Source organism: Penicillium solitum (assembly GCF_028829755.1).
Source record: "Penicillium solitum strain IBT 25940 chromosome Unknown utg000001l_segment0_segment0, whole genome shotgun sequence".
Classification (NCBI taxonomy): Eukaryota; Fungi; Ascomycota; class Eurotiomycetes; order Eurotiales; family Aspergillaceae; genus Penicillium; species Penicillium solitum.
The window spans coordinates 6,423,289-6,451,117 of NW_027072121.1; the positions used below are offsets into that span (position 1 = coordinate 6,423,289).

Here is a 27,829-nt window from a genome sequence, read left to right on the forward strand (position 1 = left end):
AGAACCAGGCACATGTATATCTAAACCGTAAAAAAGAAAACTTTTCTATGTATGACCAGGGATATAGAGATGAGATGGATGCATATTCAAGTCCATATACAGAGTCGGATATAATATTGGGGGAGGTTGATATGATCCGTTGAAGTGTGACTTGACATACTTCGGCACTTTGGGGTAATCATCACCATCATCGGCGCGTTTTGGTCGAAGTATAGTCTCGAAGTACACCGGCTTAAACCCTTGGCGGTCTTCTCATCCGAGGTTCTTCCGAGGGTTCAAAAGCGGAGCCTCAAAGTGGAGATTGCAAGCTGTGGAGTCAACCAGAAAGGGATCTTAGCTGTAAATAGTTCCAAAGGATCTAGAAACACAAGATATCAAGTCGAACATGAAGATTAAGACGTTCAAAGATATTTCTTGGCCCGCCTAGACGGATCCATCCATGGATGAATAAACAATTATGTCAGCACTTATCTAAACCTGGGGCTTATCAGTGACGTTGTGTTGTCCAGACACAGCTCAAGTCGGGATTAACTTCAACTCCCAACACCCGTTGAACAAAGAAAATATGTCCGATCCAATTCCCTCCGCAACTGCTGACCCAAACATTGTCGAGAAACCCCTTTCCTCAAATGCCGAAGATCGCAAAGCCGCTGCCGCTCTCTCCTCCCTCAACACAAATGAAATCGCAACGGAAGGTGCCTCCATCGGAGCACCGGTTAATGCAAAGCAAGAGGCTCTGGGAAGGGCCATGAGTCGACTAGAGATAACTGCTATACAAGGCTCCGACAACAGGACAATGGTTGAGGTACTGAAGACTGATGAGATGGTGAAAAAGAAGACAGTCAAGGTTGCTCCGGCGGATGTCACACTCCTGGTATGTTTGTCGTGTCTACCTCGGTGCTCGTCTTTATGCTGCTTTATTAATATGGCTGTAGGTTGACCAGTTGGATTTAAATAAGAGCAAGGCCACGGAATTGCTCAAGGCCCATGATGGGGATGCCATCAAGGCAATGAAAGCATTCATTGCCCCATCTATTCAGACATGATGAGTTGAATTGGTATTTACTGTTAGCGTTTTATAATTTAATGAGTTGAGTCAGAACGAAGCAGATGGGAACAAAAAAAAATCATTTCTATGTATGAAGGGTCGCTCTTGATGCTAGGGATCTGGGTGTCACGTCCAAGGAGCGTAGACATAATGATTATTATCAACAGACCAAAGATAATCACTACTCATCTTCCTCTACCTCGTCTTTCTTGCGCTCAATTCCCTTGCCCTCGTAAATACTCCATAGCATAGCCCAACCAAGCAAAGACTCAACAGCTAGTGCCCACCAGACCGCCCCAATCATGTTATTCTCGAGACCCAGGCCTAGCCCCCAGCCACCTAGGAAAGGACCCAGGGTACGACCTGCACTGGATATACTCTGTGCCACTCCATGGACTGTGCCTAGAATAGACGGATCCGTGACACAGTTGTTCACTAGGATGATAGCAGCGGGCAAGATGAATGTCCGTGAGATGACCTGTAAGCTAACGACAAACGTGAAAGAAGACCAAACAATCCATGGTATGCGTGGAAGAATCACAATGAAGGGCATAAGTATGTATGCCATAGGCGAAAAAGGAAGGAAGGTTCGGAATGACGTGAGCGTGCCAAGCTTTGTCTGTATCCGCGGATACAAGAAGATCTGGAGTGGCAGGCCGATGAAACCAATGATAGCAGTAGCAAATCCAACTCGAGATGACGGAAGACCTAGTCCACCACCAAAATGGAAAAGACCTTGTCGGGAGTTCTCTGGGGCACGGGGTGCGGGCAAAAACACAAATGTCATAGAGTTGAAGGCGCTTGTGTGGAAGGCGAGGAGGAATTGAACTGTCAGAGTCAAGATAACGTTGCGTGTCCAGACCTGGCGGAACCCTATTTTCTTATGTGGCCGTGGATGCCCGCGAGAACGGGCTGGACTTGATGGCGTAGACCAAGTGCCGACGCTGCCGTCGGTGTAAATAGAGTCATCGTCTCTGGAGCGTGTCAATGGACGATAGTGCCGGGGTCGTCGGGTCCAAGCTCTTGTGAGCCGCTTGCCTAGTTTACGACCCCAGTCTCTTCTATAACGTGCAATTTCATGGGTCTAAACGGAGTTTCGTTGTTAGTGACAGCATGGGTTTGGATAAGCAATAATCTCACCTCATCGAGCCCAAGAAATACAGCGAGAAATGATACGAATATGAATATTGCGCTCAAAAGATTCGGCAATGCATAGGGCCAACGCTGCATCCACCAGACACCTTCTTTACCTCCAAGGGTAGATCCTGGTCCGAAGAACTGCGGAAAGCTATTGACAGGATCGGCTAAAGAGCCTCCCAAGATTGGACCTATGATTACACCAATATTGTAGCACATGGGTAGAAGCAAAAACGCGCGGGATTGGTATCTAAGCAGTTAGCCCAAGGAAAGTTGACACCGTGTGAACATATCAACTTACTTCTTCTCGGCAATGATCTCTGCAATCAGCGTCCGCATCACTCCCACATTGCTGTTCAATACCCCGCCCAGTGTCCGAAAGACCATGGCCGTCGCAAATGATCGAGAGAAGCCAAACCCCACACAAGACAGACAAGTGCCCATCAATCCGATCAACAGCACTCTCTTGCGTCCCATCCATTCAGCATCAGCAAGACGGCCCCACCAGACAGCGGTGATAAATTGCGCGGCCGTAAAGCAACCCTGGAGGATACCCGCCTGCGCGGAGATCTTCGAATCTGGCAAAGACGGGTCAAATGATTTAAGCTGATAAAACAAGTATGCCTGCAGAGAGGTCTGCGTCAACGGCTCTGACAGTCGCGCCAAGGTCAAGATCGCCAACTGGCCCTTCTTCGGCAACGAGCTCCAAGTCACTGGTTTTTCCTCGTCCTCATCAGCATCAGCCGCCCTGAGCACGCCGTCTTCATCGTGATCATCATCTTCGTTCGTGGAGGAAAATCGTCGGTGATTGGTTATCAGCGGCGCGGACTCTAATCTCCTCCGCTGGGAACCACTGTCGAAAATTGCGGTGTCATCGCTCTCGAGATCGGTGTCGCTTTCGGTACTCGACAAGTCTGCATTATTACCGATCGAGTCGTAAGCGTCCGAGGCAAGATGAACATTTACTGGGTCCTCGTGGCGGTCTTGGCCATGGTTCTGAGTTTGCGGAGAAGCCCCCATCAACGGAGATCTCCCGGCTCGGGAAGCTGTCACGCGAGCGCGGCTGGGGTAGATGCCGACCGGGGTGTAGAGCACTCCCGTTTTGTGTGATACGGCCTTGGCACGGATTTGAATCTGTACAGCAGTCTGTGTGACTGTTGTGGATTAGAGAGAGGAAAGTCGGAGTGGAAAAGGAGCTATGACACCATTTCACCCCACATTTGCGTGGGGTCGATGCGATGGAGATGTTGCCGAGTTAACCGCGTAATAATGGACTTTAAAATATCCAGAAAGGACCACTAAAAATATATGATAGGGTTGTATACGCGGCCGATTGTTCTTCTTCTCTATGGGACATCAGAATAGTACCGTTTTAGGAAATGTATACAGTGGATTCCTGCCGAGCGGGTCAAATGTTAAATCAAATGAACAATGATTTTGATATCAGAGAGAATTATCTACTAGCAAAAGAAACAGACAAAATGCTTCATTGTCGAATTGCTCGAATGAGCCGAACACGCGGTGGTCCTGCGTGTTCCGGGTTGAGCATATCGGGCAAGCCACGCTGTGCCAACTTCATGTTGCAGCCGAGCAATGGACTCAGGCAATACATGGGCATATGTACTAACAGGTGATATCAAACTACCATACGGGGCAGAAACCGGAATGAGTGAGACATTGTATACTCATAGATACTGAGGTACATCAAGCAAAGAATGAGAAGTTGACTCATCTCCACGGTAAAACATAGTAAGTTCCAATAAACATTAGATGCTAGATGCTAAGCTATGAGGTGGAATAGGGTATAGGGAGGAGATCTTTATCTAGCGCGACTGGTGAGTGTATAACTTTGCCGGAAGTAGATCTGACCAGAGACCTGGTCATTGATACAACTAGTTCGTCACCAGATCGTTGGTCTTGGTGGGGCTGGTCCGACATTCTCCTGGCCTAGTTGGGCATACTGGGCCAACCAGGACTTATAGGCTTCGTGCTGTTTCCGTCCAACCGGTCCGATGGAGGTCTTAAAGGCCTCAAATTCAATATCATACTTGATCTTATAGTGCTCTCGCAGTGCCGAGGGATGTCTGTGTCTGGCTGTGACACTGCACCCAGGGTATCGGCAGTAAATCTCCCCTCTGACCACCGTAGGAGACTCGGGGTCTAACCGGGGGAGTTGTGGAGCATCAAGCTCTGTCAGTTGGAGGTAGGTCCCTAGACCATTGCTTGGGACAGGTGGTTGAGTGATGAATGAATAAGAATCCACTCGAGTACCCCTTTTCACGTTCTTCTTTCGCTCTAGTCGTTTTGCATCGGGGTTTTTCTTGCAGAGCTTGTGGTGCCTATTACGGCTGTCTTCACGCGTGAAGACCGCCTCGCAATATGTGCACTTGTACTCAAGTAGGGCAAAGCCCACTGAGAGTATCTCTGGATGATCGCTGTACTGGTGGGTCTCCAACATCGCCCTCGAGGAAAACTTCTCTCCGCATACCTCGCATGTGCCGGAGAACCGGTGCTCCCAATCAGTATGGGAGTGACGGTGGTACTCAATATCGGGAAGCTAGCAGTTTATCGTATATGGAAACGAAAATGCTATTAGTCATATAGACTGACCATTTATATAAATTCAGAAAGCTACAGCTGGAGATATTGAGGCCTAATCAATCTTGTAGACGATCAGCGAAGTGGACTGGTCCAAAAGCTGGTCAAAAAGCCACCGAGAAGCCATCTTAAAAGACATAAAAATCATATAAAAATGCAGTTTACTTTTAGTATAGAGATCGGTAGGCTGCGAGAGCTGAAATTAGAAAACAAAAGAAAAAAACCAATGCATGCGCCGGCCGGGGTTCGAACCCGGGCCATTGCTTTGTTCAAGACTTTCCTAATTAGGAAGGTGGGAAAGCAACGTGTTAACCACTACACTACCGGCGCTTAGTTTCATTAAGAACAACACGAAAATATTGGAGTCATCTTCACCTGATTTTGTCCAAAGATCGTATAAACCAATGTCAAGCTATAAATCCGCGGTAAACTACATGTGTCTATCTGGGTGTTGTTACTTTATAAGGACTATAGACGAAACCCTTTTTTTTACTTCGATTCAAATCGTCAAAGGGTTGTGTCTTAAATGCAATAAACAGCAATTTTAGGCAGACAAGAGAATTATGATATCAATATTAACAAGGCGAGCGTATATGCTACTCTTGGTACAATTGAATATTACACTATTCTCAAGCGTGTTGATTGAGCATTGAGTTATCTAAGTGTCAGTTCAAAGATACTCCTTTGTGGTCCGGCTTTTGAGGGGGGTAGCTTCGACGCGATGCGTCTCGTTCACGAACTCGTTATCCGTAAAGGATTCCCTAGCTGCTTTCAAGCAACCGAAGAAAAGCAGGGAGAGGCAGAGGCAGTTAAGAGAAAACTACGAGAGACAGCTCAGAGCAAACTGAGAAACCCACCGTCCCAAGTTTCCTCACCTTCTGCCTGTGACAATCCTAATCTTCCACCTGGAAACGCTTCATCTCTGTTTCAGTCCCCCCACAAATCGCAAACAAAACCTTCAGTCGATCTCTCGGGTCCCAGAACCAACTCATCGATGATATTTCCATCGCAAATGACTCAGGAACAAATGGCGCAGTTACTACAATTCCAGCAAAACCAACTCGCTCTGCTCCAGATGCAGTACGGTCAGGGAAATCCAGGACTTCCACTATTTCCCCAGCCAATCCAACCACCAATGCCCAAGCCCGTCATGGCTCAGCCTGCTGCAAATGATCCATGGAAGGAGAAGTTCGACTTGATGGCTGCTCGGGTTAAGGAATTGGAACAGAAGGAAAATGAAAGATTGGCTCGGCACGGGGAAGAACCAAGACACGAGACGGGATCAACTCTGGATCCACCCCCAGAATCAGTTGAGCCAAAGCCGCCCACCCGAGCAGAAATCTAAAAAGACAACTGAAAAGACCATCTGAAAAGACCATCTAAACAGGCTACTAAAAAAGCCACTAAAGAGATATTATAAGGCTATATAGGCGGCCGATTATTCTTATTAGTATATAAGACAGTATCTAATAAGAAAGTTATATCCCGTATAGTACAGTGTACTTGGTCGCCCGTACTTATGGCCCTATAATACTAAATTTGTTATACTAATCCGACCGTCTTTATTAACAAATCCAAGACCCCAAGAGCATGCTTGCGGAACAGCTTCTTGGGGGCTATGATGGTGGTGGTAGACCCAATTGTCACCAATGCTAATCCCACTGGTGGTTCCCCTCCAAGCTCAAGACATTCCATTACTCCAGTGCCGCGAAAGGGTTCCGTTCAGATCACGCCAGTGACACCTCAACCGCCTGCCGATACATCATCACCCGTTCACCAAAATCTCACACCGGGTACGACTTTGGGGGAGCCGATCCGTTCGGCGTCATCATCTTCACGGAAAAAGAGTGATCAACCAAAGCAATCAGAACGCTCCTCCAAGAGACCACCAAGTTCCCTTGATCCATCTCTGTTACCCCGGATCAAGAGGATGAAATTTCAGCCATGAAATTTCAACCAGAGTCCATTGTGAAAGACCGAGGAAAACCCTTGGCCGCGTACATTCAGAGATATCGGACCCACACAGGAAACCCCGATATTCCAACTGGAAATCTCCCGACGTCCATCCGGTTGCTCTTCGAGGCAAGAAGCATGAAGAGCTAAGTGCCGGGGAAATCCAGACTGTGCTGGGCTATGGACCAGGGGTACAGGCGACTAAGTATGCCACCGGTTCATAACTCTTTCATTGGATATTACCTCGCCGCTTCTTTCATCGCCAGAGGCATATACAACAAGACAAGAATTGTAATCGGCCGCTTATACGGCCTTGTTATGTTCTTTTTGGTGTGTTTTTTACTGTGTTTTTTACTATCTTTTAAACTATCTTTTAAGTTGTCTTTTAAGATACCCTTTAGATGTTTTTTTTAGATATATACGAGGGCAGTAAAAAAAGCATATTCTATATAAAGAGACCTTTCTATAGAAAACCTTTGACTATATAATTAATTTCAATTTAGTATACTAATTTCAACTTTATAACTAGTTAATAGTACGACTAACTATTGATCTTAAACACTATAAAGATCAGATTATATCTCTTTTTTAAACCGGCGTATCTTCTAATTTTAACCTTTACGATATGTAGGTCATAATAACTCTTAGGACAGAAGGCTTTAATATCACTAATAACTATCTAATTAGTTTCCGATCCCTAGCCGGGATATACCTTCGTATACTTGTAAAGTGAGAGTGGATAAATTAATGCCTGGCAATAAGACCCAATGAGAGTTATGAAGCGGTGGCATACTTAGTCGCCCGTACTGGCCCCAGGCGGACACTGGTGGTAGGACTGGGGTACAAGTACCCCGAACTATTTTCTCCCCTTTCATTAGTTTCAGTTCTGAATCTTATTCATATCGTCACAATGGTCAATTTCACTACGTACAGTTGATGAGTCAATTACTCCAGATCGAGTTGCGACCCATTGAGAAACACAAAGCATAAAAGCGTTGTTTCTTAAAATGTACAAAAAATAAACAATAATTCCAAAGCAAGAACATTATGATATCAACGGAGCGATTGTGCGTGTTGCTTTTGATACAATTAAACATCACATTGTTTCTCAAGCGTGTTGATTGAGCCTTGAGTTGTCCAAGTGTCAGTTCGACGATGCTCCTTTGTGGCCCAGCTCTCGAGGGGGACAGCTTCGACACGATGCATATCGTTCACGAACTCGTTATTGGACCTGTTGATGGGTTCCGTGCTCGAGCGTTTGGTGCTGCTGGACTTGCCAGGCGGTGTGCTCTTATTTCCTCGACGAAAAGGTGACTTCCATGAGCGAGGGGATGCGAATGAAGGATGAGATTGTGAGTTGTTGGAATCGCAGCCGCTACTATCATTGTTTTGGTTGTCGGGGTTTCCAGGTCGCTGGGCTCGGTTGCTGTTGTATTGGAATGCTTTGACGCCAAACAATTTGCGGAGTAGTGGCCACCAGCACATGAGATTGGCGACATAGATTGCTGTACTGGCTTCACGGATGTACCAGATTTGGTATGTGGTTGTGAGCGGGGAGGCAAAATTGAAATATTTGTTTAGAATAGCAGCGATGATCGTGAATAAGCCCAGACTCATAACGCCGATGAGGACGACCTTTCTGCGCCGTTTGAGTTGAGCTTTTATGAGGAGAGGAATCGGAATGGCGAACATGACAGCATCAGAGGAGATATTGAAGACGGCTTGGGTTATCGAGTAGTGCTGGTATGTCGCACACTGCATATTATCCACCGGCATGGCCCAGTACTGTGAGAACGGTCGGCAGTAAACTGCATAGTAGGTGACCATTATGACGACAAATCCGACCGCAACGTAGACCGCAAGGATCTTGATATAGAGGTTCGATTTCAGATTCTGCGTGATTCGCCAATAGAGCATCAGCATGCACGTCTTGACGCCCCAGGTTGAGATCAACATGCATTGCTCCAGCCCAATGACAATTTTGCTTCCATAGACCCGATCGCTGACTTGCTTTGGGTCCGCTAGCACCTGATCGTAGTCCTTGGGGTCCATGAGGTTCGTTGCGTAGCGGGCCGATATTTGAATCAAGACTAGCAGGGTAGTATAGATTGCCTTTTGAGGAGCCGGTCAGTCCAAAGAAGTGACTCGAGTCCCCGATAACACTTACGAAGGTTGCTGCCATCACATAGTCGTCCACTAAACGGTTCCTTGTTAGCAGAATCAGAAAGATAGAGCCTAGAAGTCTTACCAAACAACCGCTTGTATGATCCATTGGCAATTATCCGAGCCACACTTTGCTGCAATTAGTATTGCTCTAATTCCGGACTTGCATTTCAAAACCTACACTCTTCCCACATAAATAACAAGCCCTATAGACCAGAAGACTATGGCTTCTGTAAAGAGCTGGTTTGGGGTGGGCGACACATTCCCCATATTGACAGGTAGTGCGATCTTCGGCCTAAACCGGACCTCAATTTGCCAGGATGCTATAGAACGAGTCTGCCATGTATGAGAAGTAGCAATTTATCGAAGGGTTCTGATGAGGAGCATCAGTGACAAGTTTGAATTGTTCTCATGGCTTGTTTACCGAGAGCCCCGGTAAATCTATAAATGATGTATTCGGAACAAGTTACTGCGCCGAGGAGGTCGATCAATTCATCAAGTCGGTGAAAGTGGCCAAGGTCCCGGGGATGGGATTTAAAGCTGTCAACCGAGACAGGGCTGTAGCGTCATGCGTCTTGGCTCGTGAGATGTCAGTGTTGGCTGATAAGCAAGGAGGAATGGGGCGCAAACGCAAGGGATTTCTTCCCTCGAACCGCCAATCCAGTCGATGACAGTCGGCTTTGGAATGTATAAAGTATATAGGCACAGAGTACAGAATAAACATGGGTGAAGAAGTTCTACACTTTACATTCCTCCTTGGTGTCTTACAGTTTTTTTTTTTTTTTTTCCTTCCGCTGGCCAGACCAGAAGGCTGATAAAATCAGCTTGTGACACCGAGTCTTCCAAGGAATACCCAATGTTGTGCAAAAGGACGTAGCTGTGCGTGATATCTCTAACAGGATGCGTTAAGCGAGACTGGTGTAACCCAATATTACTCTGTAGTGCCATCCTTGATCGCCATTCAGTTAATATTCATATTTTGGGCCATAAATTTTCCCATATGCACGTTGCCGATAGCTTTGTGATCTCCATGCAGCACAAACAAACTCGTTGATGGGTCATATTTCATAGTGGATACGTAGGAGACCTGCGGTGAATATTATTGGGAAGCTCGGAACTTTGATCTACATGACAAGATTCAATAGCTCTTGGGCACAGTGATCCTTCATCAAAATAACACGCGCGATATGCGAGCTAAGTAAAGGGTTCATATTATCTCACCCATTAGGTCAATCGTGGACCGAAGATCATGCCTGATATAAATCTTCAACCTTCTGCGTTTTATCCCTAGGAAACCTTAATCCCCAAATACTTTCCACAATATCCAGGTGTGTACTCTGTACTCTGTAGGTTTGGCGATTATGGAAACCCAAAAGCCGCTGCTACCGCTAGTACATACAAATATGGGGGCTTTGCGCCTCAACTCTACCCAGCTGTACCCTGTTGTATGATTGTGACTACCTCTGTTCGATAGGTGAGGAAGCTCCTTGATAGAGACCTAGCCATTGTTAACCGATTAATCCGCGAAAGCAAAGCTAGATGGGTCAGCTGAAATCGGGACCGCCCGAGAATCAGACTCCTATTTTATAGATTCTGGTGATTGTCAGGCTGTGCTATTTTTGAATACGTAACATCTGTCGGTTACTACCTCTCAAGATGGAGTGGCTTTTAAGCGGATTGTGTGCTCGGGGATTCTAACGGCGACTAGGACGTTCGATATATCATCCTAAAGAAGGCAAACTAATAATCTTTGCAGATAGCTAATTTACCCTAGCCTAGTACATAATAGCATCGAGAAGTCATCCTCGATGAATGAGCTAGAAGGACCGATAACTGCATATGTATCTACTCAGGACAGGGTTGTAGCATTTGACGAGGGAGAACAGTAATTAAAAAGTGGGATTGCAGTTTTGACGTTTGATATACTCCACTTGTTGGATACAATATCAGCCTCAGCCCAGGTGAAACTGGCCACGTGAAAAGCCGCAAATGCCAAATTCCACTGGAGTAAGAGGGATTGAATATGATACGTACAACGGCTGTACCTTCATCGTGAATGACCATGTGGTAGTTTCATGATATAAAAATATACAGCGTGGCCAATCGTAAGCTTGCCAACGTGAGAAATATTAGAGATTTTGAGATACCAAGTTATCCGAGGCAAGCTATCACACACAAAAATAGCCGACTTCTGATATAGTCTTGTCGTATCTTTTGAGTGGTCTTTTCAGTAGTCATTAACGGTATATTTGAACGCTACTCAACTTGATTACTCATTGTTTTTCACGTTCGTCGGCAGGTTCCCTTTCCACTTTTGGCGAGACAGGCACCAATTTGAGCGAAGTTGGTCACTAATGAAGATTATCGTGTCAAATACTGGAGGACCAGCTATAACTGCTTAAACCAGTTCACCAGTAAGCTTTCCGCTGCAACACCGGAATAAATATATTGCCGATGAAGTTGAAACTGGTTGTTTTTAGTTCAGTGTTGATCATCTGCGTGAAACTATTGAACAGGGCTGTCTGTTATTGGTGTGATAAAGATCCAAGGCTATCTAGAGGCTGTAGGTGGCGTCAATTTTTATCGTTATATTGGCCAGGATACCGTAAAGAAGCTACTTGAATTGGATGAGTTCCATTATTTGAAGGCTTTGAACCCATATGGATGCGGATAGAATGGTAGCTTCTATACTACCTCACTCGGGTTGCTACATTGATATCTTGATATCTCTCGATGGCGTTGGACCATATTCGATATTCTCTCCCCGTTATTCGACTCTCCAGAGGAATTAAACTTTACGTATTTGGTATATTTCTCAAGAGGCTTGGGCCCACATCTCACACCAGTCGAAAAATGTTTGTCCGAGAGAAGAAATGAGGATTTGTGCTGTTCATTCAAGCAGCAAAACACAACGGAGCATTCTCTGCCCTTTGCTTATTCTGTATTCATATAGACGGAGTATTTATAATGCAGATGATCGACCATGCGAGGCCATGTGGCTATCAAGGGGTATGGCGATTGTATGCATGGCGCAGACCAATTAAATGTTACCCAGCAAACTCTTGACAACGCCGGAATGTAGAATATATCCAGCAAGCCAACAACTAAACCGGCGAAAATATTTCAAGTGTTATCCGAACTGTTGAATGAAATTCGTCCCAAAGCTATGAGCTATGGAGTACTCTGTAGGTTGTATGTGGTGATCGACGCCCTAGATGCCGCATTCACCGCGAACCCCCCTTGCTTAGCGATGTATCAACTCGGTTCGATTTGGGAAGGTCATAAGAGAGACAATACGTACGGGTCCAATCAAAAGCAATATTGTAATACATTTAGATAATTTACTCCGTAACTGTACACGGCATTGGCCCTTTTCTAACACAAATAGTGATACTATTGCCAATAACATCCCTAGCTCCATGTTTAATCCATGGTGAGTAAGAAAACATGAGTATTTCTTCGGAGAAAATGGTAGATAAGTCATACTCGTATAAATGCTTGGACCTTGTGTAATACATGTGGCAGCCATGCGGGCTAATGTCCTCAAATCTTACATTCCTGTTGCGACACGCCTGATTGTTCCTGTGCGCCCTGTATGCTCTGTCAAACTTAGTGGGGTGATGTACCTCCTTTTCTCTTTCCTCATCTTGTCGGTGCCATGCCTCGATTCTTTTGTTGAATATTCTCTCTAACACCAAACGACACACGGCAAAATGGTGGTGTTCTCAAGGCCAATCTCCGCGGACACTGAAAAGTCCCCGAAAGGCCATGCCGCAATGGACGAAGTACGGCTGGAATCTGCACTTGGACATAAACAAGAATTGTCGCGGAATTTTGGATTGTGGAGTTTGACTAGCTTGGGAATTGTCATTGCAAAGTAAGGCCCTTGCAAATCGGAAATTACACTGATCCCACCTCAATAAACTAACGGAACCAAGTTCGTGGGCTTCAACAGGAGGTACAATCGTCGCTGCGCTCCAAAATGGCGGTCCGATGGCTGTTCTATACGGACTCATTCTAGTCAGCGTCTTTTATACGACCATCTCAGCTTCTCTGGCTGAACTCGCCTCCTCTATGCCTTCTGCCGGTGGAGTATACTATTGGTCATCAGTATTAAGCCGGAGTCGAGGTCGCACAGCGGGGTTCTTCACTGGGTATCTGAATGCTTGCGCGTGGCTGCTGTCAGCGTCATCGATGAGCTCCATGTTGGGGAATGAGGGCGTTGCTATGTATCTGCTGAAATATCCGACTGTGAAGTGGCATTCATGGCAAGTATTCATTGTATTCCAAATTGTTAATTGGACGTGTTGTGCCATTGTATGCCTCGGAAATCGGTTCATTCCCCTCCTCAACCGCATTGCCCTTACTCTGTCAATGTGTGGTCTCATTACGACTGTGGTGGTTCTCACAGTGATGCCGAAACAGCATGCAAGCAGCGCTCAGGTATGGACTGAGTACCACAACAACACGGGCGGATGGTCAGACGGAGTTTGTTTTATGACTGGTCTGTTGAATGCTGCATTTGCAGTTGGAGTTCCAGACTGTATTAGCCATTTATCAGAAGAAGGTACGTCGGAAGCAGGAGAAAATGGATGCCACCAACTAACAACATGTTCTAGTCCCCAAACCAGAGATCAAGGTCCCGCAAGGCATAATGTTGCAGATGCTCACGGCTTTTGTCACATCCTTTGTGTACCTGATCGCCCTCTTTTACTCCATCCAAGATCTAGACGCCGTCTTTACAAGTAATATCGGCTTTTTCCCAACCGCCGAGATCTACCGGCAAGCGACAGGGTCTAACGCAGGCGCCATCGGTCTGATTGCGGTTTTATTTCTCGCAACCTTCCCAACTCTGATCGGGACCTTCGTGACAGGCGGTCGAATGTGGTGGAGTCTAGCACGCGACAATGCAACGCCCTTTTCGAACTATTTTGCTCAAGTGCACCCGACATTGAACTGCCCCGTTCGTGCCACAGTTGCTATGAGCGCGCTCGTCACTTGTCTGGGGTGTATCTATATCGGCAGCACGACAGCATTCCAAGCGCTGATCTCGTCGTTCATTGTACTAAGCTCGCTGTCCTACTTTGGAGCCATCTTCCCGCATGTTTTGTCTGGTCGTGGGAACATGGTCCCCGGACCGTTTTATATGGGACAGAAACTTGGGATGGCAGTTAATATTGTTTCTTTGTTGTATATTTTGGTTACTGTTATTTTCTTCTGTTTCCCCTTGGTGTTGCCGGCCACGGTTCAGAATATGAACTATACCAGTGTGATCGTTGTTGGTTTGATGGTTCTCACTGCCTTCTGGTGGGTGTGCCGTGGCAGAGACCAATACCATGGTCCGCAGTATAGCTTCGAGGCTGCTGAGCGGTTGGCTACTTTCCAAGAGGGCAAGGAGGGTCGGCGATCTTTTATTGATCTTGTGGTATCGCCTGTTGGTATTGAGCATGGGAATGTTTCATGATGAACAGGAAACGGGCCCCCAAAACAATGAAAATGGGCGCGAATTGTGACTATTGTGACTATTGTTGCTGGTTGATGACATATAACCTTCTCAAAGCATGTGTATCTATATCTTGAACTAATTTTGTATGAATATAATAAGGATTTGTGTACCGAACTATCATGGCTGCCAAACAAGGCGAGGCTAGAGATCAAACATGGCCGCACGATTAGCGAACCTTCAATTTGGAATTGGGAATAGGCATCTTAAAGTCATAACTATCATGCATAGAGATCACTAGTAGGAGACAAGATATCCTCTCATCTTCATAGTCGCGACTTAATGCTCTGTCCACCTTCCCAGGCCTCTCCAGCTTCAAGTGTTTGCCAACCAGATACTGAGCCAGCCTCCACACAGATCATGTTCTTGTAAGCTTCGTCTGGGCCGAAATCGGCCATGCCCTTGGCCTTCTCAATCCAAGGGTTCCAGACCACAACATCAGTCAAACCTTCCCGAGTGATCGAGAACAAAGATTGGTCATCCTTCGCAGAGGCAACGACGATTGGAACGGCGGGATCAAGTTGTTGGTAAATGCGATCAGTTTCTTGGGTGATCGCCAATGCGGGAGATGATTCAGTGTGAGAAGTCGCTTGGAGGGTCTTATCGATGTAGGTCTTGGATTCGAGGCCTTTAACACGGATGTCGGAGATATCCTATTCATCAAATCCTAAATTAGCGGCGAATCGGGGAAAACAACCCTGGGGAGTTTTATCATACCGCAATGCTCAGATAGGTGTGCATCAGCACTTGGAAATCAAAGTTCTGCTGGCCCTCGTTGCGAACCTGCAGAGCGGTCTCCAGCGAGTCCGTGGTGAGCGTAACACTGTAGACCAAACCGAACTCATATGGCCATGCGGCGCGGAATTCATCGGTCAGCATAGAGTGCGACAGGCCGAAATCCAACTTCACGGTAAGATCGGTTTGGTCGCTATCCCTTCCGGGCGCTTCCGACGAGGACTTGCCCAAGAACTCCCAGTTGGAGTTGCGAGCAAAGCCATGTTGTGGTAGAGTTGAGGTGGCGTGGTTTTGGGGCGGGGGACCGAAGACCTGGAGAATAAGCAGGGGGGTTAGCTAGTAGCTCAAGCCGAGAAATCGTAACGTTCACATACCGGGAACACCAGCGGAATACCACCACGGATAGGCTTGGAACCATCCAGATGAGACTTCTCACTGATGAACAGCTGCTCCTGGCCGCCTGTCTTCCATGAGGTCACAGTGGCGCCATACAGGTGCACAGTCACTGACTGGCCAGTGGGCAACGAAGCTTCGATGATGTTGTCCTTAATGGAGAGGGTGGGCTGGGGAAGGGAAGCTCCCACTCCAATTGCCGAGGGTTTGTTTGATCGGTCCATGGTGTAAGAGTATGGAGAAAATCGAATTGTGTGTTGAAAGGTGAAAGGACGAAGAAGAAAGGTGCTTGATGTTTCACATTGAAGCGCGGGGGGGATCTTATCGGGCCCCCACCTGTTTTGTTTTGACGGGCCACAGGGCTCCAGGGCTCCAGGGCTCCGGCACTTGATGTATGACTTTTATCATTTTATCACATTTATCACATTTATCACATTTATGTTGTATGGAAATATTTGGATTTCAAGTCAACTAATTTCAGGAACACCTAGTTATTCTGTTTATTTATCTATTAACCCACATGCTTCAACATGTAAAATACTGGAAAATCTTTGTCCAAAACATCACAAACTACTATGTATGGTTAAGCTATAAATCTGCGGTAATCCATCTAGGGATTGTCACTTTATGAAGAAAAGCAGGGATCAGCAGCGAAAGGCCCACCAGGAAGAGGCAGAGGCAATTAAAAGCAAAAAGAGCAAACTGAGAGATCCGCCGTCCCAAGTCTCCGCACCTTCTGCTTATGATAACCTCGGTGTCACCTACCCTATTTGACAGGACTGCCAGCTAGATAGTCTCCCCTCTCTCTCTCTCTCTCTCTCTCTCTCTCTCTCTCTCTCCCCCTCCTTCTTTCCCCTTTCTTCTTCAGGAGTTAGCACTTCCAATACAGTTACATTGCTCTCTCTTCTCCCTTCTCCTGGCTTCTTATCATAACCCAAATCCTCCACTTGGAAACGCTTCATCTCTATGAGCACCACCGGAACTCCCATCCGATTGGGAGCACCGGTTCACAGGCATATGTGAGATGTGTGGAGAGAGATTCACCTCCAGACCGAGGTTGGAGACCCACCAATACAATGATCACCCGGAGGTACTCCCAGTGGGCTTTGCCCTACCTGAGTTCAAGTGTGTCTATTGTGAGACGGCTTTCACACGTGAAGATAGTCGCAACCGACTCCACAAGCTCTGCAAGGAAAACCCCAATGCACAACGAAAGAAGAATGTGAAAAGGGGTACTCGAGTGAATAAGAATCCACTCAGCATTCAACCACCTGTCCCGAGCAATAGTCCAAGAACCTACCTCCAGCTTACAGAGAGCGATGCTCCTTAGCTCCCCCGGCTAGACCCCGAGTCTCCTACAGTATTCAGAGGGGAGCTCTACTGCCGATACCCCGGATGCAGTGTCACTACCAGACACAAACAGCCATCGGCCTTGCGAGCACATTATAAGATTAAGCATGATCTTGAATTCGAGGCATTCAAGACCTCCATCGGACCGGTTGGACGGGAACAACACGAAGCCTGTAAGTCCTGGTTGGCTCAGTATGCCCAACTAGGCCAGGAGAATGTCGGACCAGCTCCACCAAGACCAACTATCTGGTAACAAACCAGCTATATCAATGGCCAGGTCTCTGGTCAGAGCTCCTTCCGGTTAATTTATTCACTCACCAGTCGCGTTTACCATACCTTGCCGTGGAGATGAGTCGGCTTTTCATTCTTTCCTCAATGCACATTAGTATATATGAATACACCATGTATCACTCATTCCGGCTTCTGCTCCGTATCGTAGTTCAATATCACCTGTTGGTACATGTGCTCATGCATTATTGCCTGGGTCCACTGCTCATCGGTGGGTGAATCCCGGCTCCCAGCTGTAGCCAATATCCTAGGATAGTAACTGGTCTTCAACTGAGGTTAACCCATAAGAAGAGATATTATAAGGCTTAGGATTCCCTTATATAGTAACCCTATAAGAGAAAAGGTACAGTAAAATCACTTCATAGCCAGCTCATCTCCACCTTGAATCGACGGAACAAGATATATATATACAGTCTATAGCTTCGGCACCGCCGCAGTATCCATCCTGTCGGAACCTTTGTGGCCCGAAATCGACTGTAACATGCCAGATTCAAAGTCCTGTTCTTTGGGCTGATTGGGGATAGTCATCTCGGTACCCTCAGCCCTCCGATGAGGCGGAATAAAGACATCGTAGTATCGCGGAAACACCACACCGAGCAGAATCAGGAGCAAACAAAAGTGCGCCAAAATAAACCCGGCGATCATCATGGGGTCGTATCGCAGAGTATAGAATTCGGGATACGCGAAGCTGAACACAATGGCCAGAATAGGCGCGCTGACATATCGGAGTAGAATGGGCCAGAAACGAGGGATGTTCCAGTTTCCATTACCGCCAACGACACCGTTCAGGTCGCGTCTTAATTGATTACCCTGCGCATGTTAGTTTCTTTTGGTGCAAGTCTTGGTGATAGTGGGACATACCGAGTAGAATGCTAGATACCAAAATCGACTGAGAAGAGGGTTCCGCCCCCAGAAGCTGGCTGCTTTGATACCCGGGGTTATGGCGATGAGGACTGAAATAATCGAGCAGACGATGTACAACCCGAACCCAGCACCGGCGCCAGCTGCCGGGTTCGAGACACCGTGTGCGACGGCAACTCCGACAATCTGGCCACCAAAGTATCCGAAATTATACACAACAAAAGCAGGCAGCCCTGTCTGGCTAGCTACATCGTGCCAGCGATAAACCGTGGTTGCGCCGACGAGCTCCGACCACACCACAAAAATCAAGGCCACATTGTTAATCCATCGGTCGATTCCATCCAGCAGGTAGAATCCAAATTGGGTGCAGTATGGCAAGCACATGAGGAATGAAATTACTGTGAGGCCCGTCACAATCATCGGTCGTGACATTTTCACACCCGAATCCACGGCCAACGTAGCCACCGCATCGAGCATCACAAAGGCCGAACTAAACCCGAGAACCACTAGGGTAAAGAATAGAAGGATTGCCCACCAATTCGCACCAGGCATGTGAAGCACAGCTTCGGGGAGCGTCAGGAAACCAACCACGAATGCACCCAATCTCTCGCCATCCTGTGGCCAACGTCGGAGGTAGCCTACAACACCAAACACGGCAAAGGCAGCAACGTTCTCGAACAGGATGTTACTTCCGCAGATGAGAATTGCGTCCATGACAGCGTTGGAGTGTTTGGAATTATAAGAAGCATAGGAAGTGAAATATCCGAAACCGATGCCGGTGGAAAAGAAGACTTGTCCGACAGCGGTTTGCCAGACAGTTCCCGAAGCAAGTTGGTCGCCTCTCCATGTCGCCCATAAGAGTCGGATACCCTCACCCGCATTTTCCAGTGAACAAGCGCGACCGACGATAATAATGGTGGTGACAATCGGCAGACCCATTGTCCAGTAGACGACACGACCCGTCAGGCCCACTCCACGGAAGATGGAAATCCATATGAGAAACCAGATAAAGGCGCTCCAGCCGACCGTCTCACCAATAAGGGCAACACCGGGGTACATGGTATAGTGGGCAACGGCACCATTGCCAGCAGTGAGATTGCCCACGACCGGGTCGACATTGGCGACGACATCGCCCATGTAGAATTCCTCGATCCTGCCCTCCCATGGTATTGGGCTCCGGAAGGAGTTGCGGAAATAGTTCATGATCCACGCCAAGTTGACCGTGAAGTATTGTACGACGACAAAACTGATCAAAATCGGGCCCATGCCAACGCCTTTCAGTCGACGGTTGATGTTATTGAACGCAATCACCGTTCCACCTCGATAGGCTTGTCCAATCGCGATCTCGAGAATAAGAGCCGGAATGGCGATGACGAACACGGCCAACAGGTAAGGAATAAACCATTGTAGTCCGTAGTTATTGTAGACTACCGAGGGGTATCGCAGCAGATTTCCCTGACCGGCGCAGCCTCCCATGGCGGCCAGCAGGAAAGCTGCTCGAGAGGGCCACTGATCACGTCCATCTTCCGATTTTTTCGGAGGAGGAGCGATCCAGGCCACTACCTTCTTCAGATATGGGGCTAGTACCATGGTGGTACCGATTAAATGAGGAAGATTTTCAAGAAATTGAACTTCATGCGACGAGAACGACGCGGTTTCGAGAGATGAGAGATCAAAGAAAAAGGTAGCAGCAACAAAGTCGCCCAGAAACCTTCGTAGCAGATGAGAGAGGCTTTCGCATGGCTTCCGGCTGATGCCAAGGGCTTGCCAACCATCTAATCCTGCTGCTACCGTCACCTCGGACCCGTGCCCAGGTGCCAAGAGGATCTGGGAAGCATTCTCAGCCTGGATCTTTAGATTCGCGGGTGGTGCGATGGGGGAGCCACGCCAAGAGTCTTGGAAGCATCCGAGTGCGGTGATAGTCTGGCATGTCGCAGTATTGTTGGCGGGATTAATATTACGGGCAAACGTTAGCCAGCTTGGCTCGGTCAGGTGAGGTCACATGTAGGCGTCTCACAGTCACGATGAGCGGACTTGGGGTTCGGAGTATGGCCGAATGAGCTGAGATGTCTAGGAAGACGTGGAAATCCCGGCAGTTGCCAAGGGCGCGGCTCTTGGCATGGGGTTGCGCAATTGCATGGCGCTGATTGCGACATGTACTATCACGGTTCAAGATAGTTATAGTTGGTTTAGCTAGGACGCGATTAGAGTCACGTTCTGCTCTTTTATTCTTGACCTGCAGCTCAATGCTCTTCCGTCTAGACATCGTTAAAGCTCATCATTGGGAGGAGAGCTGACGCCCGGACTTCTTGGGCATATTAAACAAGTTGAAAGAGGAAATTGAAGCTTTCGGGATCTTCTAGGATATTTAGCCTAATAATATCCTTTAGGATGAAGAGATCCGGCGGGCGTTAATTATCAAATTGCACGACTCTACATTGAAATATTAGCCAGCTCGAAAGTGATCACGAGCAAAGAGACAAACCGTTGCGAACAGAGTTAGGATATGACGTTTTATAAGAGAAACGGTGTTTCTGCTTGTATTCCAATACCGATTGCATATTGCATGATGATGAAGCATTTCTAGGGGGAAAAAAAACCACAAGATCATCCATCTACTCCATACGGCCTTGTCGTGTCTAAGTAGATAGCTTCGGGCCTATAGCGCATTTTTGGGCTAGTAGTTATTTCGGCCGAGTTATGATTTCGGGGCAAAAAGGAGATATCTCGCTCATCCGAGGCGATCATGCCATGATCAATATAGTGTGTTTTTCATGTTGAGAGCATTGGAGAGAGGTTATGTGACGGCGTATTGGGAGGTTAAACCCCGAAAGGGCAATTCACAAGTCCACTGTTTATTTACACTGTACACTTTTATCATCTATCTATTCATTACCTACCCATGCTGCATAAAGGATGACCTACTACCTTGTAGACTGACTCCCTCAATCTGTTTCATCTCATCTTCCGTCAACCGCCATCCAAGCGCCTGCATATCCTGCTCCGCTTGACCAGCATCGCGCACGCCAACCAGTGGCAGAACGTCCTTATTGATAGAATAATTCAGTGCAACAGCAGGAACAGGCACATGCCGCTCCTCGGCAATCCTCTTCAAGACATTGATAGTAGGTTCCAGTATATGCATGGGATAACTGCTGAAGCGCCGCCTGCGTTGGGGCTCATTGAAGCGTGAATATTTCCCAGAAAGACGGCCCTCGGCCAGCGAGGCAAACCCTTGAAAGCAGATACTCCGCTTTTTGCATTCTCGGATCATGCCGCTGACTTCAGGCAAGCGGCGGACGACCGAGTACTCGCACTGGCAGACAGAGAGCGGGACGGCGTGCTTGGCCAGCTCATCGGCCATCTGGATCATCTCCTTTGTATCATAGTTAGCCACCCCAACCGCGCGCGCCATCCTGGATTCCACACAGTCGGCCATGCCCTTAGCGACAGTAGATATCTTGCTAGGGTGGATAGGCCCATGTACGAGATAGATGTCGACGTAATCCAGGTTAAGACGGATGAGCGAATCTTTAAGTTTAGACTTGGGCCCGCCAGCCTGCATGAGTGTATTGGTCATGTCTGGTGTTGATAGCCACTTTGTCTGTACCACGAAAGAGTCGCGAGGCATGTCCCGGAATAGGGTTTCACATATCCGCTCGCTCTCGCCGTCGCCGTATGATTGCGCTGTATCCACAAAGGTCAACCCAACAGACTTGAGCTTGGCCCATGCTGCGTGAATGCGCGGTAGGTCTCGTGTTGGGTTGTAGTTGAAGGTTGCTTTATCGCCCCATGACCATGCGCCGATACTCAAGTAGGGAACGAGTACGTCCTTCTCACCCACACCATGCAGAGCGATTCGGCTTTTTGAGTCGGGTGTTAGGTCGGGTGGAAGCATGTTGGCCGGGTCGCTGAGATGGGGATCTACCGGCTTAGGGTGCGGGGAGTGCATTCCCTGTGTGCCTGACATGCCGGCTGCTAGGCCGGCTTGCATCATATACTGAGTGCCTGGGGTTGCCATTGTTCGGACAAGTACAGTCGAGCCACTATGTACATATAATTGTGGACATTGAATAAACTGAGCTGCTAAATTGATCGCGACTTCCTAGGTTGAACCTGGTTTGATATACTATTTAGGAAGGAGTGGCGGTCTGCGTCATCATGACATTCAAGTAAACCGTACCTGAACACCTTCGGGTCAAGTTCCAACTGGCCAATATGGAATCTGGGGGTTATTATTAAAATGGTGGCAACGGCTGATGGACAAGGAAAAACGCATGGAAGTGAATTGGTGAACTAGACTCCGATAGCATCTTCTTTCTGCTATGTCTGGCATTTTAATTCTTGAAGATCATAATGTTCAATGTTTGGATCATATTATACTCGCAGAACCCCCTGAGCGCGGAAAACGTAACGTACAAGAAAAAAAAGATTTGGGACCAAGCATTCCAAGCAATAAAATAGGCGCTGTGCTTCAAGTTATGAAGACATATAGGATGCAGGTGGGGAATAATGATGAGACGGGGTCCAATATAAAAAAAATCCTATCCAACAGGTTTCGCTGTAAACGCCTTTCGCTATGCTGAAGTATTGTGTCGCGTCGATGCGTTTTGTGCCTCGCAACGGAGTTTAAAGAGAAGATCATCCACCTCGCGGAAAGCGCTCGGGGACAAATTCGTCATTTTCATTTCACCCAAGAAATTCTTCAGAGACTGGGTGATGCCTTGTTCGCTGATGTCGGGCTTGGGTTCGGGGGGTGATTCTTGGGTTTGTGTACCCGTGGTGGCAACACTTGTAGTTTGCTCGACTGTTCCGACAGACTGCTGTACTGCATTCATGTCGATGTCCATTTCGATGTCCACTTCGATGTCTGGTTTTACCGCAGGCTCAATGGCCTGCTCCACTTCGGAGACTTGAGTGCCAGTTGCCTCTTCGGTAGTAACAAGAGAGGTGCTGTGCCCTGCTTGGTCTTCTGCGATGAGGTTCTCGGGGACTATGTCCAGGTCGACATGAGGTGGCAACTGGTCAGTGTCGCCATGTTCCTCGGATGGAATGCTTGAAGATTGAGGCTGAGACGCCTCGAATGCATGTTGCTGAGACCGCGTTTTGCGGGAGCGGGTATCTCGAGTGACACTTTGGGGACTGCTATCGATGGCGGTAGAAACAGACTGGTCCTCAAGACGAATGGATTTGCGAGACCTTTTAGAGGGCCGCGGGGTCTCGGTGTTTTGTGTTGATGGCTGTGTTGATTCCTGTGCAATAGAGTCTGTAGGAGGGATATCACTATCTTTTCGTTGTGAACTGCGGGTGGATCGGCGAGTAGCAGTTGGCGACAATGATTTAGCAGGAGAGATCGACCGAGAGATGGCATGGTGCGAGTGTGAAGAATCAGGTTGCAATGACTCGGTGCTGACCACGTCTTTAACTGTGGACAGCCGCGTGGACCGGCGCCTGTCGGTTCTCACAGACGAGGGAGAATCCTCTTGGTCTCGCTTTCTCTTCTTCATGGATGGCTCATCAGGAAGTACTGCTAGTTCCAAGTCCTGCCCGAGCTGCGATGCGATTTGCGACTCTGTCTCTTCACTCGAGTCCATGAAACTATCCAGAAGGATATCAGGGGGCATGTCCATGGCTTGCTGGGGTTGATCATCCACAGGCTTAGACTGAGTTTGCTTCCGTTTCTTCTTGGAGCTCGAGCTTGGTTTACTTCTGCGAGTAGGTTGTTGGACAGGTGTTTTATCGGCATCAACCGGTGGCACCGGAGAAAGCTCTGCTGTATCTGAGTCTTTACCCAGGGCAGATCGAAGTCGCCGACTGGGAGTGATTCCGTTTGCTCGAGGTGTAGCGTCGGCGTTCTCATTATCATGGTCATGGGCATCGCTCATAGGTGTGTCTATATTCTCTGTCGCAAGACGGGAAGTAGCGGGGCTGTTGACTGTTGACTGTTTGCCGGATGTAGCAACAAGAGCCTTTCTTGCTTTTGCAGCCCTTCGCCGCGCGCTTTTCGAGCGACTCTTGCGAGGGCTTGGACTCCGTGATTGCATCTCGGGAGGAGATGATGGAGGGTCTCCACCCAAATCCGCAGGCAGGTGGCTTGATATGAGTGCGTCGGAGTTCATGGCAGGTGTCGGGTCTCTGGTCCCAGGCGTAGGAGACGAGCCGATGAATCCGTCTTCATTCTCAGTAGGGGCGAGAGTGGGCGTTAGAGGAAGGCTGGTCAGTGATTCTCCATGCAGTTTGCGTACATGACGAGGAGTATCGAAGCCCAATTTCCGTGGAGTGCTGGCTGGTGACGAAGATTGAATCGATTCAATCATCGAAAACATTTCATGATGGCTTTTACGCTTGTGAGATAGTGAGATGCCATCAACAATTTGCGCATCCATGGTCTTTTGAGAGTTACTCGGCAACTGGGGTTCACGGAACTGTTCGGTTGGCTTGAGGACCACGGAGGAGTCTTCAGTGCGTATGACGGGGGACGAAAGCTGATTGTCCTCAGACGGCTGATGCAATGACTGATTCATTTTGTCTTGCGGAGGAGGTGGAGATAACATCTCGGTATCCTGATCACCGTCTTGCGGAGGCAAGGTTGCGGTCTGGACCCTGGACTCGGCAGTTTGTACAGCTTGCAAAATGGTGTTTGGGGTGACAAAAGACTGTGAGCCAAAGGTCGAGCCCCAAAGTTCGACATATCTCTTGGCTGTTGACATGTGCGAAGACTCCAACCCGGCGCAAAGAATGGGCTCGAAGTCTTTCAAAGAAGGTAGGTCATGAGAAACTGATGTTTGCAGAGTATTGATGGTAGCCGACGAGAGCGCACGGCACGCCGTCAGGATTCTGCTGTCAACACCGCAGTCAACATGGATTTTGTGAGATTCGTCCTTCAACCAAAGACCAAGTGATGACTGGAGACATTGAAGAATTTGGCTTTGGAACTGCGGAACACCGGTCCCAAGAAAAGAAGTCAATGCCTCTATGAAGTCTGCAAGGCCACTGGATTGTGATGCGTTGAAATTGTCGTATGCACCATGCAATGTCTGGGCAATTGATGCGAGGAGTTTATGAGGAAAGATGGCATGACCAGCTGCCTGGATGCCACTGCGATCAATCCCTAGCCCGGTTCCTTGCATGAAAGGGATAGATAAAGAATGACTAAGCAACGAAGTTGAGGGAAGGTAGGTATCTCCAGCAGAAAGATGCATGAGGCGTTCGGCCATGGGTTCCACAATCATAGTGGCAACCGCTTGGTTTCCTTTCTCTGTTCGAACGACGCGAACAAAACTTTCAAGCAAATGAGACCACTCTTGAAAGGCCGATGGAAATGAAAGTCCAAACGAGAGAATCTTGATGACATTTTCATAGTCACGGGATACAGAGCCGTCGCGACCACGAGCGGACTCCATGGGGAACGACTGCAAAGCACCTGCGGCCGCCTGGGCAGTGGCCTTCCAAATCACCTCCGACAGTTGAGCCGCACGAGGAATAGCACTGGTCTTTGTAGTGCTCAATTCTGCACTCTGTTGGAGAAGTTCTAGGCGAGATCCTCGGGAGAATCTCCCGTTGCATGCCGCGTCAATGTTACCTAAAACAAGGTCTGTATAAGACTTGCTTGGCACTATTGTCCCTGCAGTGCTGCTGATTATTCGAAGGAGATGAAGAATAGCACTCTCTTGTGTCGTATTCGGATGTGAATATTTGGAAATGTTGTCGGTTCCATCCGCGTTTCTCAAGAGAAGCTTTTCGGTAAACGGAATGCCCCCAATAGAAACAATCATTGTTGTAGACAAGAATCTGAATCTTTCGAAGAAGCTATCTGTGCTGTCGGCATTCAACGAGGGCGGCCCTGCAATCCAAAGGCGGTGCAGTAGACTCCAAACGCTAGCAACAGCTTGCATCGATTCCCCCGAAGGGGTAATCTCTTTGCTAGACGCAAGCGATAACGCACTGGACAGACTGTTCCAGGCCAATGCCACGTGAGATTGGCCAACTGCGTCATCGATCCAAACTGAGGCTTTGAATATATGCTCAAAAACCTTCAGAATTGAGGTAATTCTTGATCGAACCCATCTGCTGTCGGCTGCAGGAAGTTCCTCTGCTTCCATTTTGGTAGTGTCGTTGATTCGATTCTCTGTCCATAACTTAGCCTGCGTACTCCACAACAGGTTCGTCAATATGCGTGAAAGACAGTCGCTGAGAACCGGGATTGATGAGAAGATTCCTGAGGACGGCATTACCACGTATTCCTCCCATATAATGTCTAGGTGCTGATACGAAACTGAAGGGCGGAAAGTGTAGTACAGCAGATTGTAGTAGCTGGTCAGAGAAACTGGAGTGGGCGGTGATCCTGATTTGTCGGTCTTCTTGCGGTCGAATTGAGAAAGTACTGGTTTGCCCAGCATGTGTAGGATCGCTCGGGGCGTCGATTCGTTGGGGTTGATAGCAGAGACAAATCGATTCCAACCAACGATAGCCTGCGTCTTGATCGCTAGATCGCTGCAATTGAAGCATTTTTGGACCACGAGAACCCATTCCTTAAAATGATCCCATTTCTCCAGATTCCATCTTTTGTTCCGGAGAAGAAGGATAATGACGCTCCAAATTTGAGGAACATGCTCGCCGCTATCCACCGTCGCCATCATTCGAGTCATGCGCTCACGAACCTCTGATACAAGCTTTCGGCCGTGCTCTAATGGCCGGTCGAAGAGATCCTGGATGTTTTTTGACAGTGTAGGATTAGGACCGGCTTCTGTGGCCACCTGCAGGCCAAATGCGATCGCTTTTGACCTGGTATCCTTCAAATGATGAAGCAGCCCGAATATCAAGTGTTCGATCCATAGGTTGGCTTGGGAGATGAAAGTAGTCTTCGCTTGGCCCAGGAGCCGCTGGTAAATGTTCAATCGATGGGAAACAATTGCGTTGCCACTGATATTCTTGGTTACTTCTTGTAGTACCGCCAAAAGACGGGCCACACGAGCACCGGTCATAATCTTGGGGCCAAAGGTTTGGGTCGACAGTATGGACATGTAGTGCGTCAAAACAGACTTCGGGGCCTTGGCCTCATGGAGACAAGTGATGGAGTGGTCGACCAGAAAGATTTTGAATTCCTCCGAAAGTTGTGTCGAGATTTCCGGGTGCCAAACAAATGCAGCTGACAATTTCAGAGCCTGGCTGGCAAGGTTTGTGTCGATAGGGGAGACGTTCGCAAGGTCCAGATTCACATCTCGCTGAATAAACTCGGTGATGAGATTCAGTTTTTCGGTAATCTTCTGACCCGCCGGAAGCCCATCGTACGTTCGTAGCGCGCCATAGAATTGCATGTAGGCATCGAGTCGAGAGGTCATTGACTCGCCTGCCAGTTGTTGGATGACCGATTCGAGCAGCATGGCGAGCGATTCGGTGGTGAATGCATCGACATTAGGTGACCAAACAGGAATTGGCGACTGGGTTGCTTTCAGGATCGACTTCGTAGGCTTGGAATTCGGGGACGGAGAGATAGTCTTGAAGTCGGGGGCCGATTTCATAGCACTAGCAAAGGTTGGGGGTTTGATGTACTTGGGCCATGGCGAGAAATTCACTTTCTTCGAACTGCGGCTGGATGGGCCGGCTTCCGCCGATCCCAGCGTGGAAAACGATGACTCCTTAGGTGTTTGAACTGCTAGTGGTGACTCGGTGTTTTCAATCACGATGCGCGAAGCTGTCCTTGGGGGTGTAGGCGGACGAGCAGAGAGGATCTCCACCATGATTTGGATCAGACAAGAAGTGTGAAAAGGGAAAAGAAGCAATATTCAAGGATCATTGCT

General features: G+C 48.0%; 9 protein-coding genes across 9 annotated transcripts; 3 read left to right on the forward strand and 6 right to left on the reverse strand.

Annotated features, from left to right (window-relative positions):
* Positions 1–565: 565 nt before the first annotated feature.
* Positions 566–1,046, forward strand: N7455_002445 (huntingtin-interacting protein K; the record flags this gene model as incomplete). Its single annotated transcript, XM_040953270.2, has 2 exons — positions 566–874; positions 936–1,046. 2 exons carry the CDS (start codon positions 566–568, stop codon positions 1,044–1,046), a joined length of 420 nt encoding a protein of 139 aa, XP_040816369.1.
* A 183-nt stretch (positions 1,047–1,229) lies between these two features.
* On the reverse strand, positions 1,230–3,764 carry N7455_002446 (putative MFS multidrug transporter; the record flags this gene model as incomplete). The annotated part of the gene is made up of 4 exons (XM_065604279.1): positions 1,230–2,132; positions 2,189–2,435; positions 2,487–3,331; positions 3,702–3,764. The coding sequence occupies 4 exons, from the start codon at positions 3,762–3,764 to the stop codon at positions 1,230–1,232; spliced, it is 2,058 nt and encodes a 685-aa protein (XP_065462770.1).
* A 321-nt stretch (positions 3,765–4,085) lies between these two features.
* On the reverse strand, positions 4,086–4,798 carry N7455_002447 (uncharacterized protein; the record flags this gene model as incomplete). Its single annotated transcript, XM_065604280.1, has 2 exons — positions 4,086–4,742; positions 4,796–4,798. 2 exons carry the CDS (start codon positions 4,796–4,798, stop codon positions 4,086–4,088), a joined length of 660 nt encoding a protein of 219 aa, XP_065462771.1.
* Positions 4,799–5,795: 997 nt separating this feature from the next.
* Positions 5,796–6,128, forward strand: N7455_002448 (uncharacterized protein; the record flags this gene model as incomplete). Its single annotated transcript, XM_040953406.2, has 1 exon — positions 5,796–6,128. One exon carries the CDS (start codon positions 5,796–5,798, stop codon positions 6,126–6,128), a length of 333 nt encoding a protein of 110 aa, XP_040816103.2.
* Positions 6,129–7,825: 1,697 nt separating this feature from the next.
* N7455_002449 (uncharacterized protein) lies at positions 7,826–9,169 on the reverse strand (the record flags this gene model as incomplete). Its single annotated transcript, XM_040953424.2, has 4 exons — positions 7,826–8,848; positions 8,904–8,932; positions 8,985–9,028; positions 9,081–9,169. The coding sequence occupies 4 exons, from the start codon at positions 9,167–9,169 to the stop codon at positions 7,826–7,828; spliced, it is 1,185 nt and encodes a 394-aa protein (XP_040816197.2).
* Positions 9,170–12,612: 3,443 nt separating this feature from the next.
* N7455_002450 (putative choline transport protein) lies at positions 12,613–14,363 on the forward strand (the record flags this gene model as incomplete). Its single annotated transcript, XM_040953377.2, has 3 exons — positions 12,613–12,776; positions 12,838–13,466; positions 13,519–14,363. The coding sequence occupies 3 exons, from the start codon at positions 12,613–12,615 to the stop codon at positions 14,361–14,363; spliced, it is 1,638 nt and encodes a 545-aa protein (XP_040816359.1).
* Positions 14,364–14,536: 173 nt separating this feature from the next.
* N7455_002451 (D-hexose-6-phosphate mutarotase) lies at positions 14,537–15,928 on the reverse strand (the record flags this gene model as incomplete). Its single annotated transcript, XM_040953363.2, has 3 exons — positions 14,537–15,055; positions 15,120–15,449; positions 15,512–15,928. Coding segments are annotated over 3 exons (1,134 nt in total), but the record flags the coding sequence as incomplete, so codon positions are not given.
* A 1,654-nt stretch (positions 15,929–17,582) lies between these two features.
* Positions 17,583–22,050, reverse strand: N7455_002452 (uncharacterized protein; the record flags this gene model as incomplete). The annotated part of the gene is made up of 3 exons (XM_065604281.1): positions 17,583–17,978; positions 18,030–19,952; positions 20,971–22,050. 3 exons carry the CDS (start codon positions 22,048–22,050, stop codon positions 17,583–17,585), a joined length of 3,399 nt encoding a protein of 1,132 aa, XP_065462772.1.
* A 556-nt stretch (positions 22,051–22,606) lies between these two features.
* On the reverse strand, positions 22,607–27,769 carry N7455_002453 (uncharacterized protein; the record flags this gene model as incomplete). The annotated part of the gene is made up of 1 exon (XM_040953222.2): positions 22,607–27,769. One exon carries the CDS (start codon positions 27,767–27,769, stop codon positions 22,607–22,609), a length of 5,163 nt encoding a protein of 1,720 aa, XP_040816171.2.
* Positions 27,770–27,829: the final 60 nt, after the last annotated feature.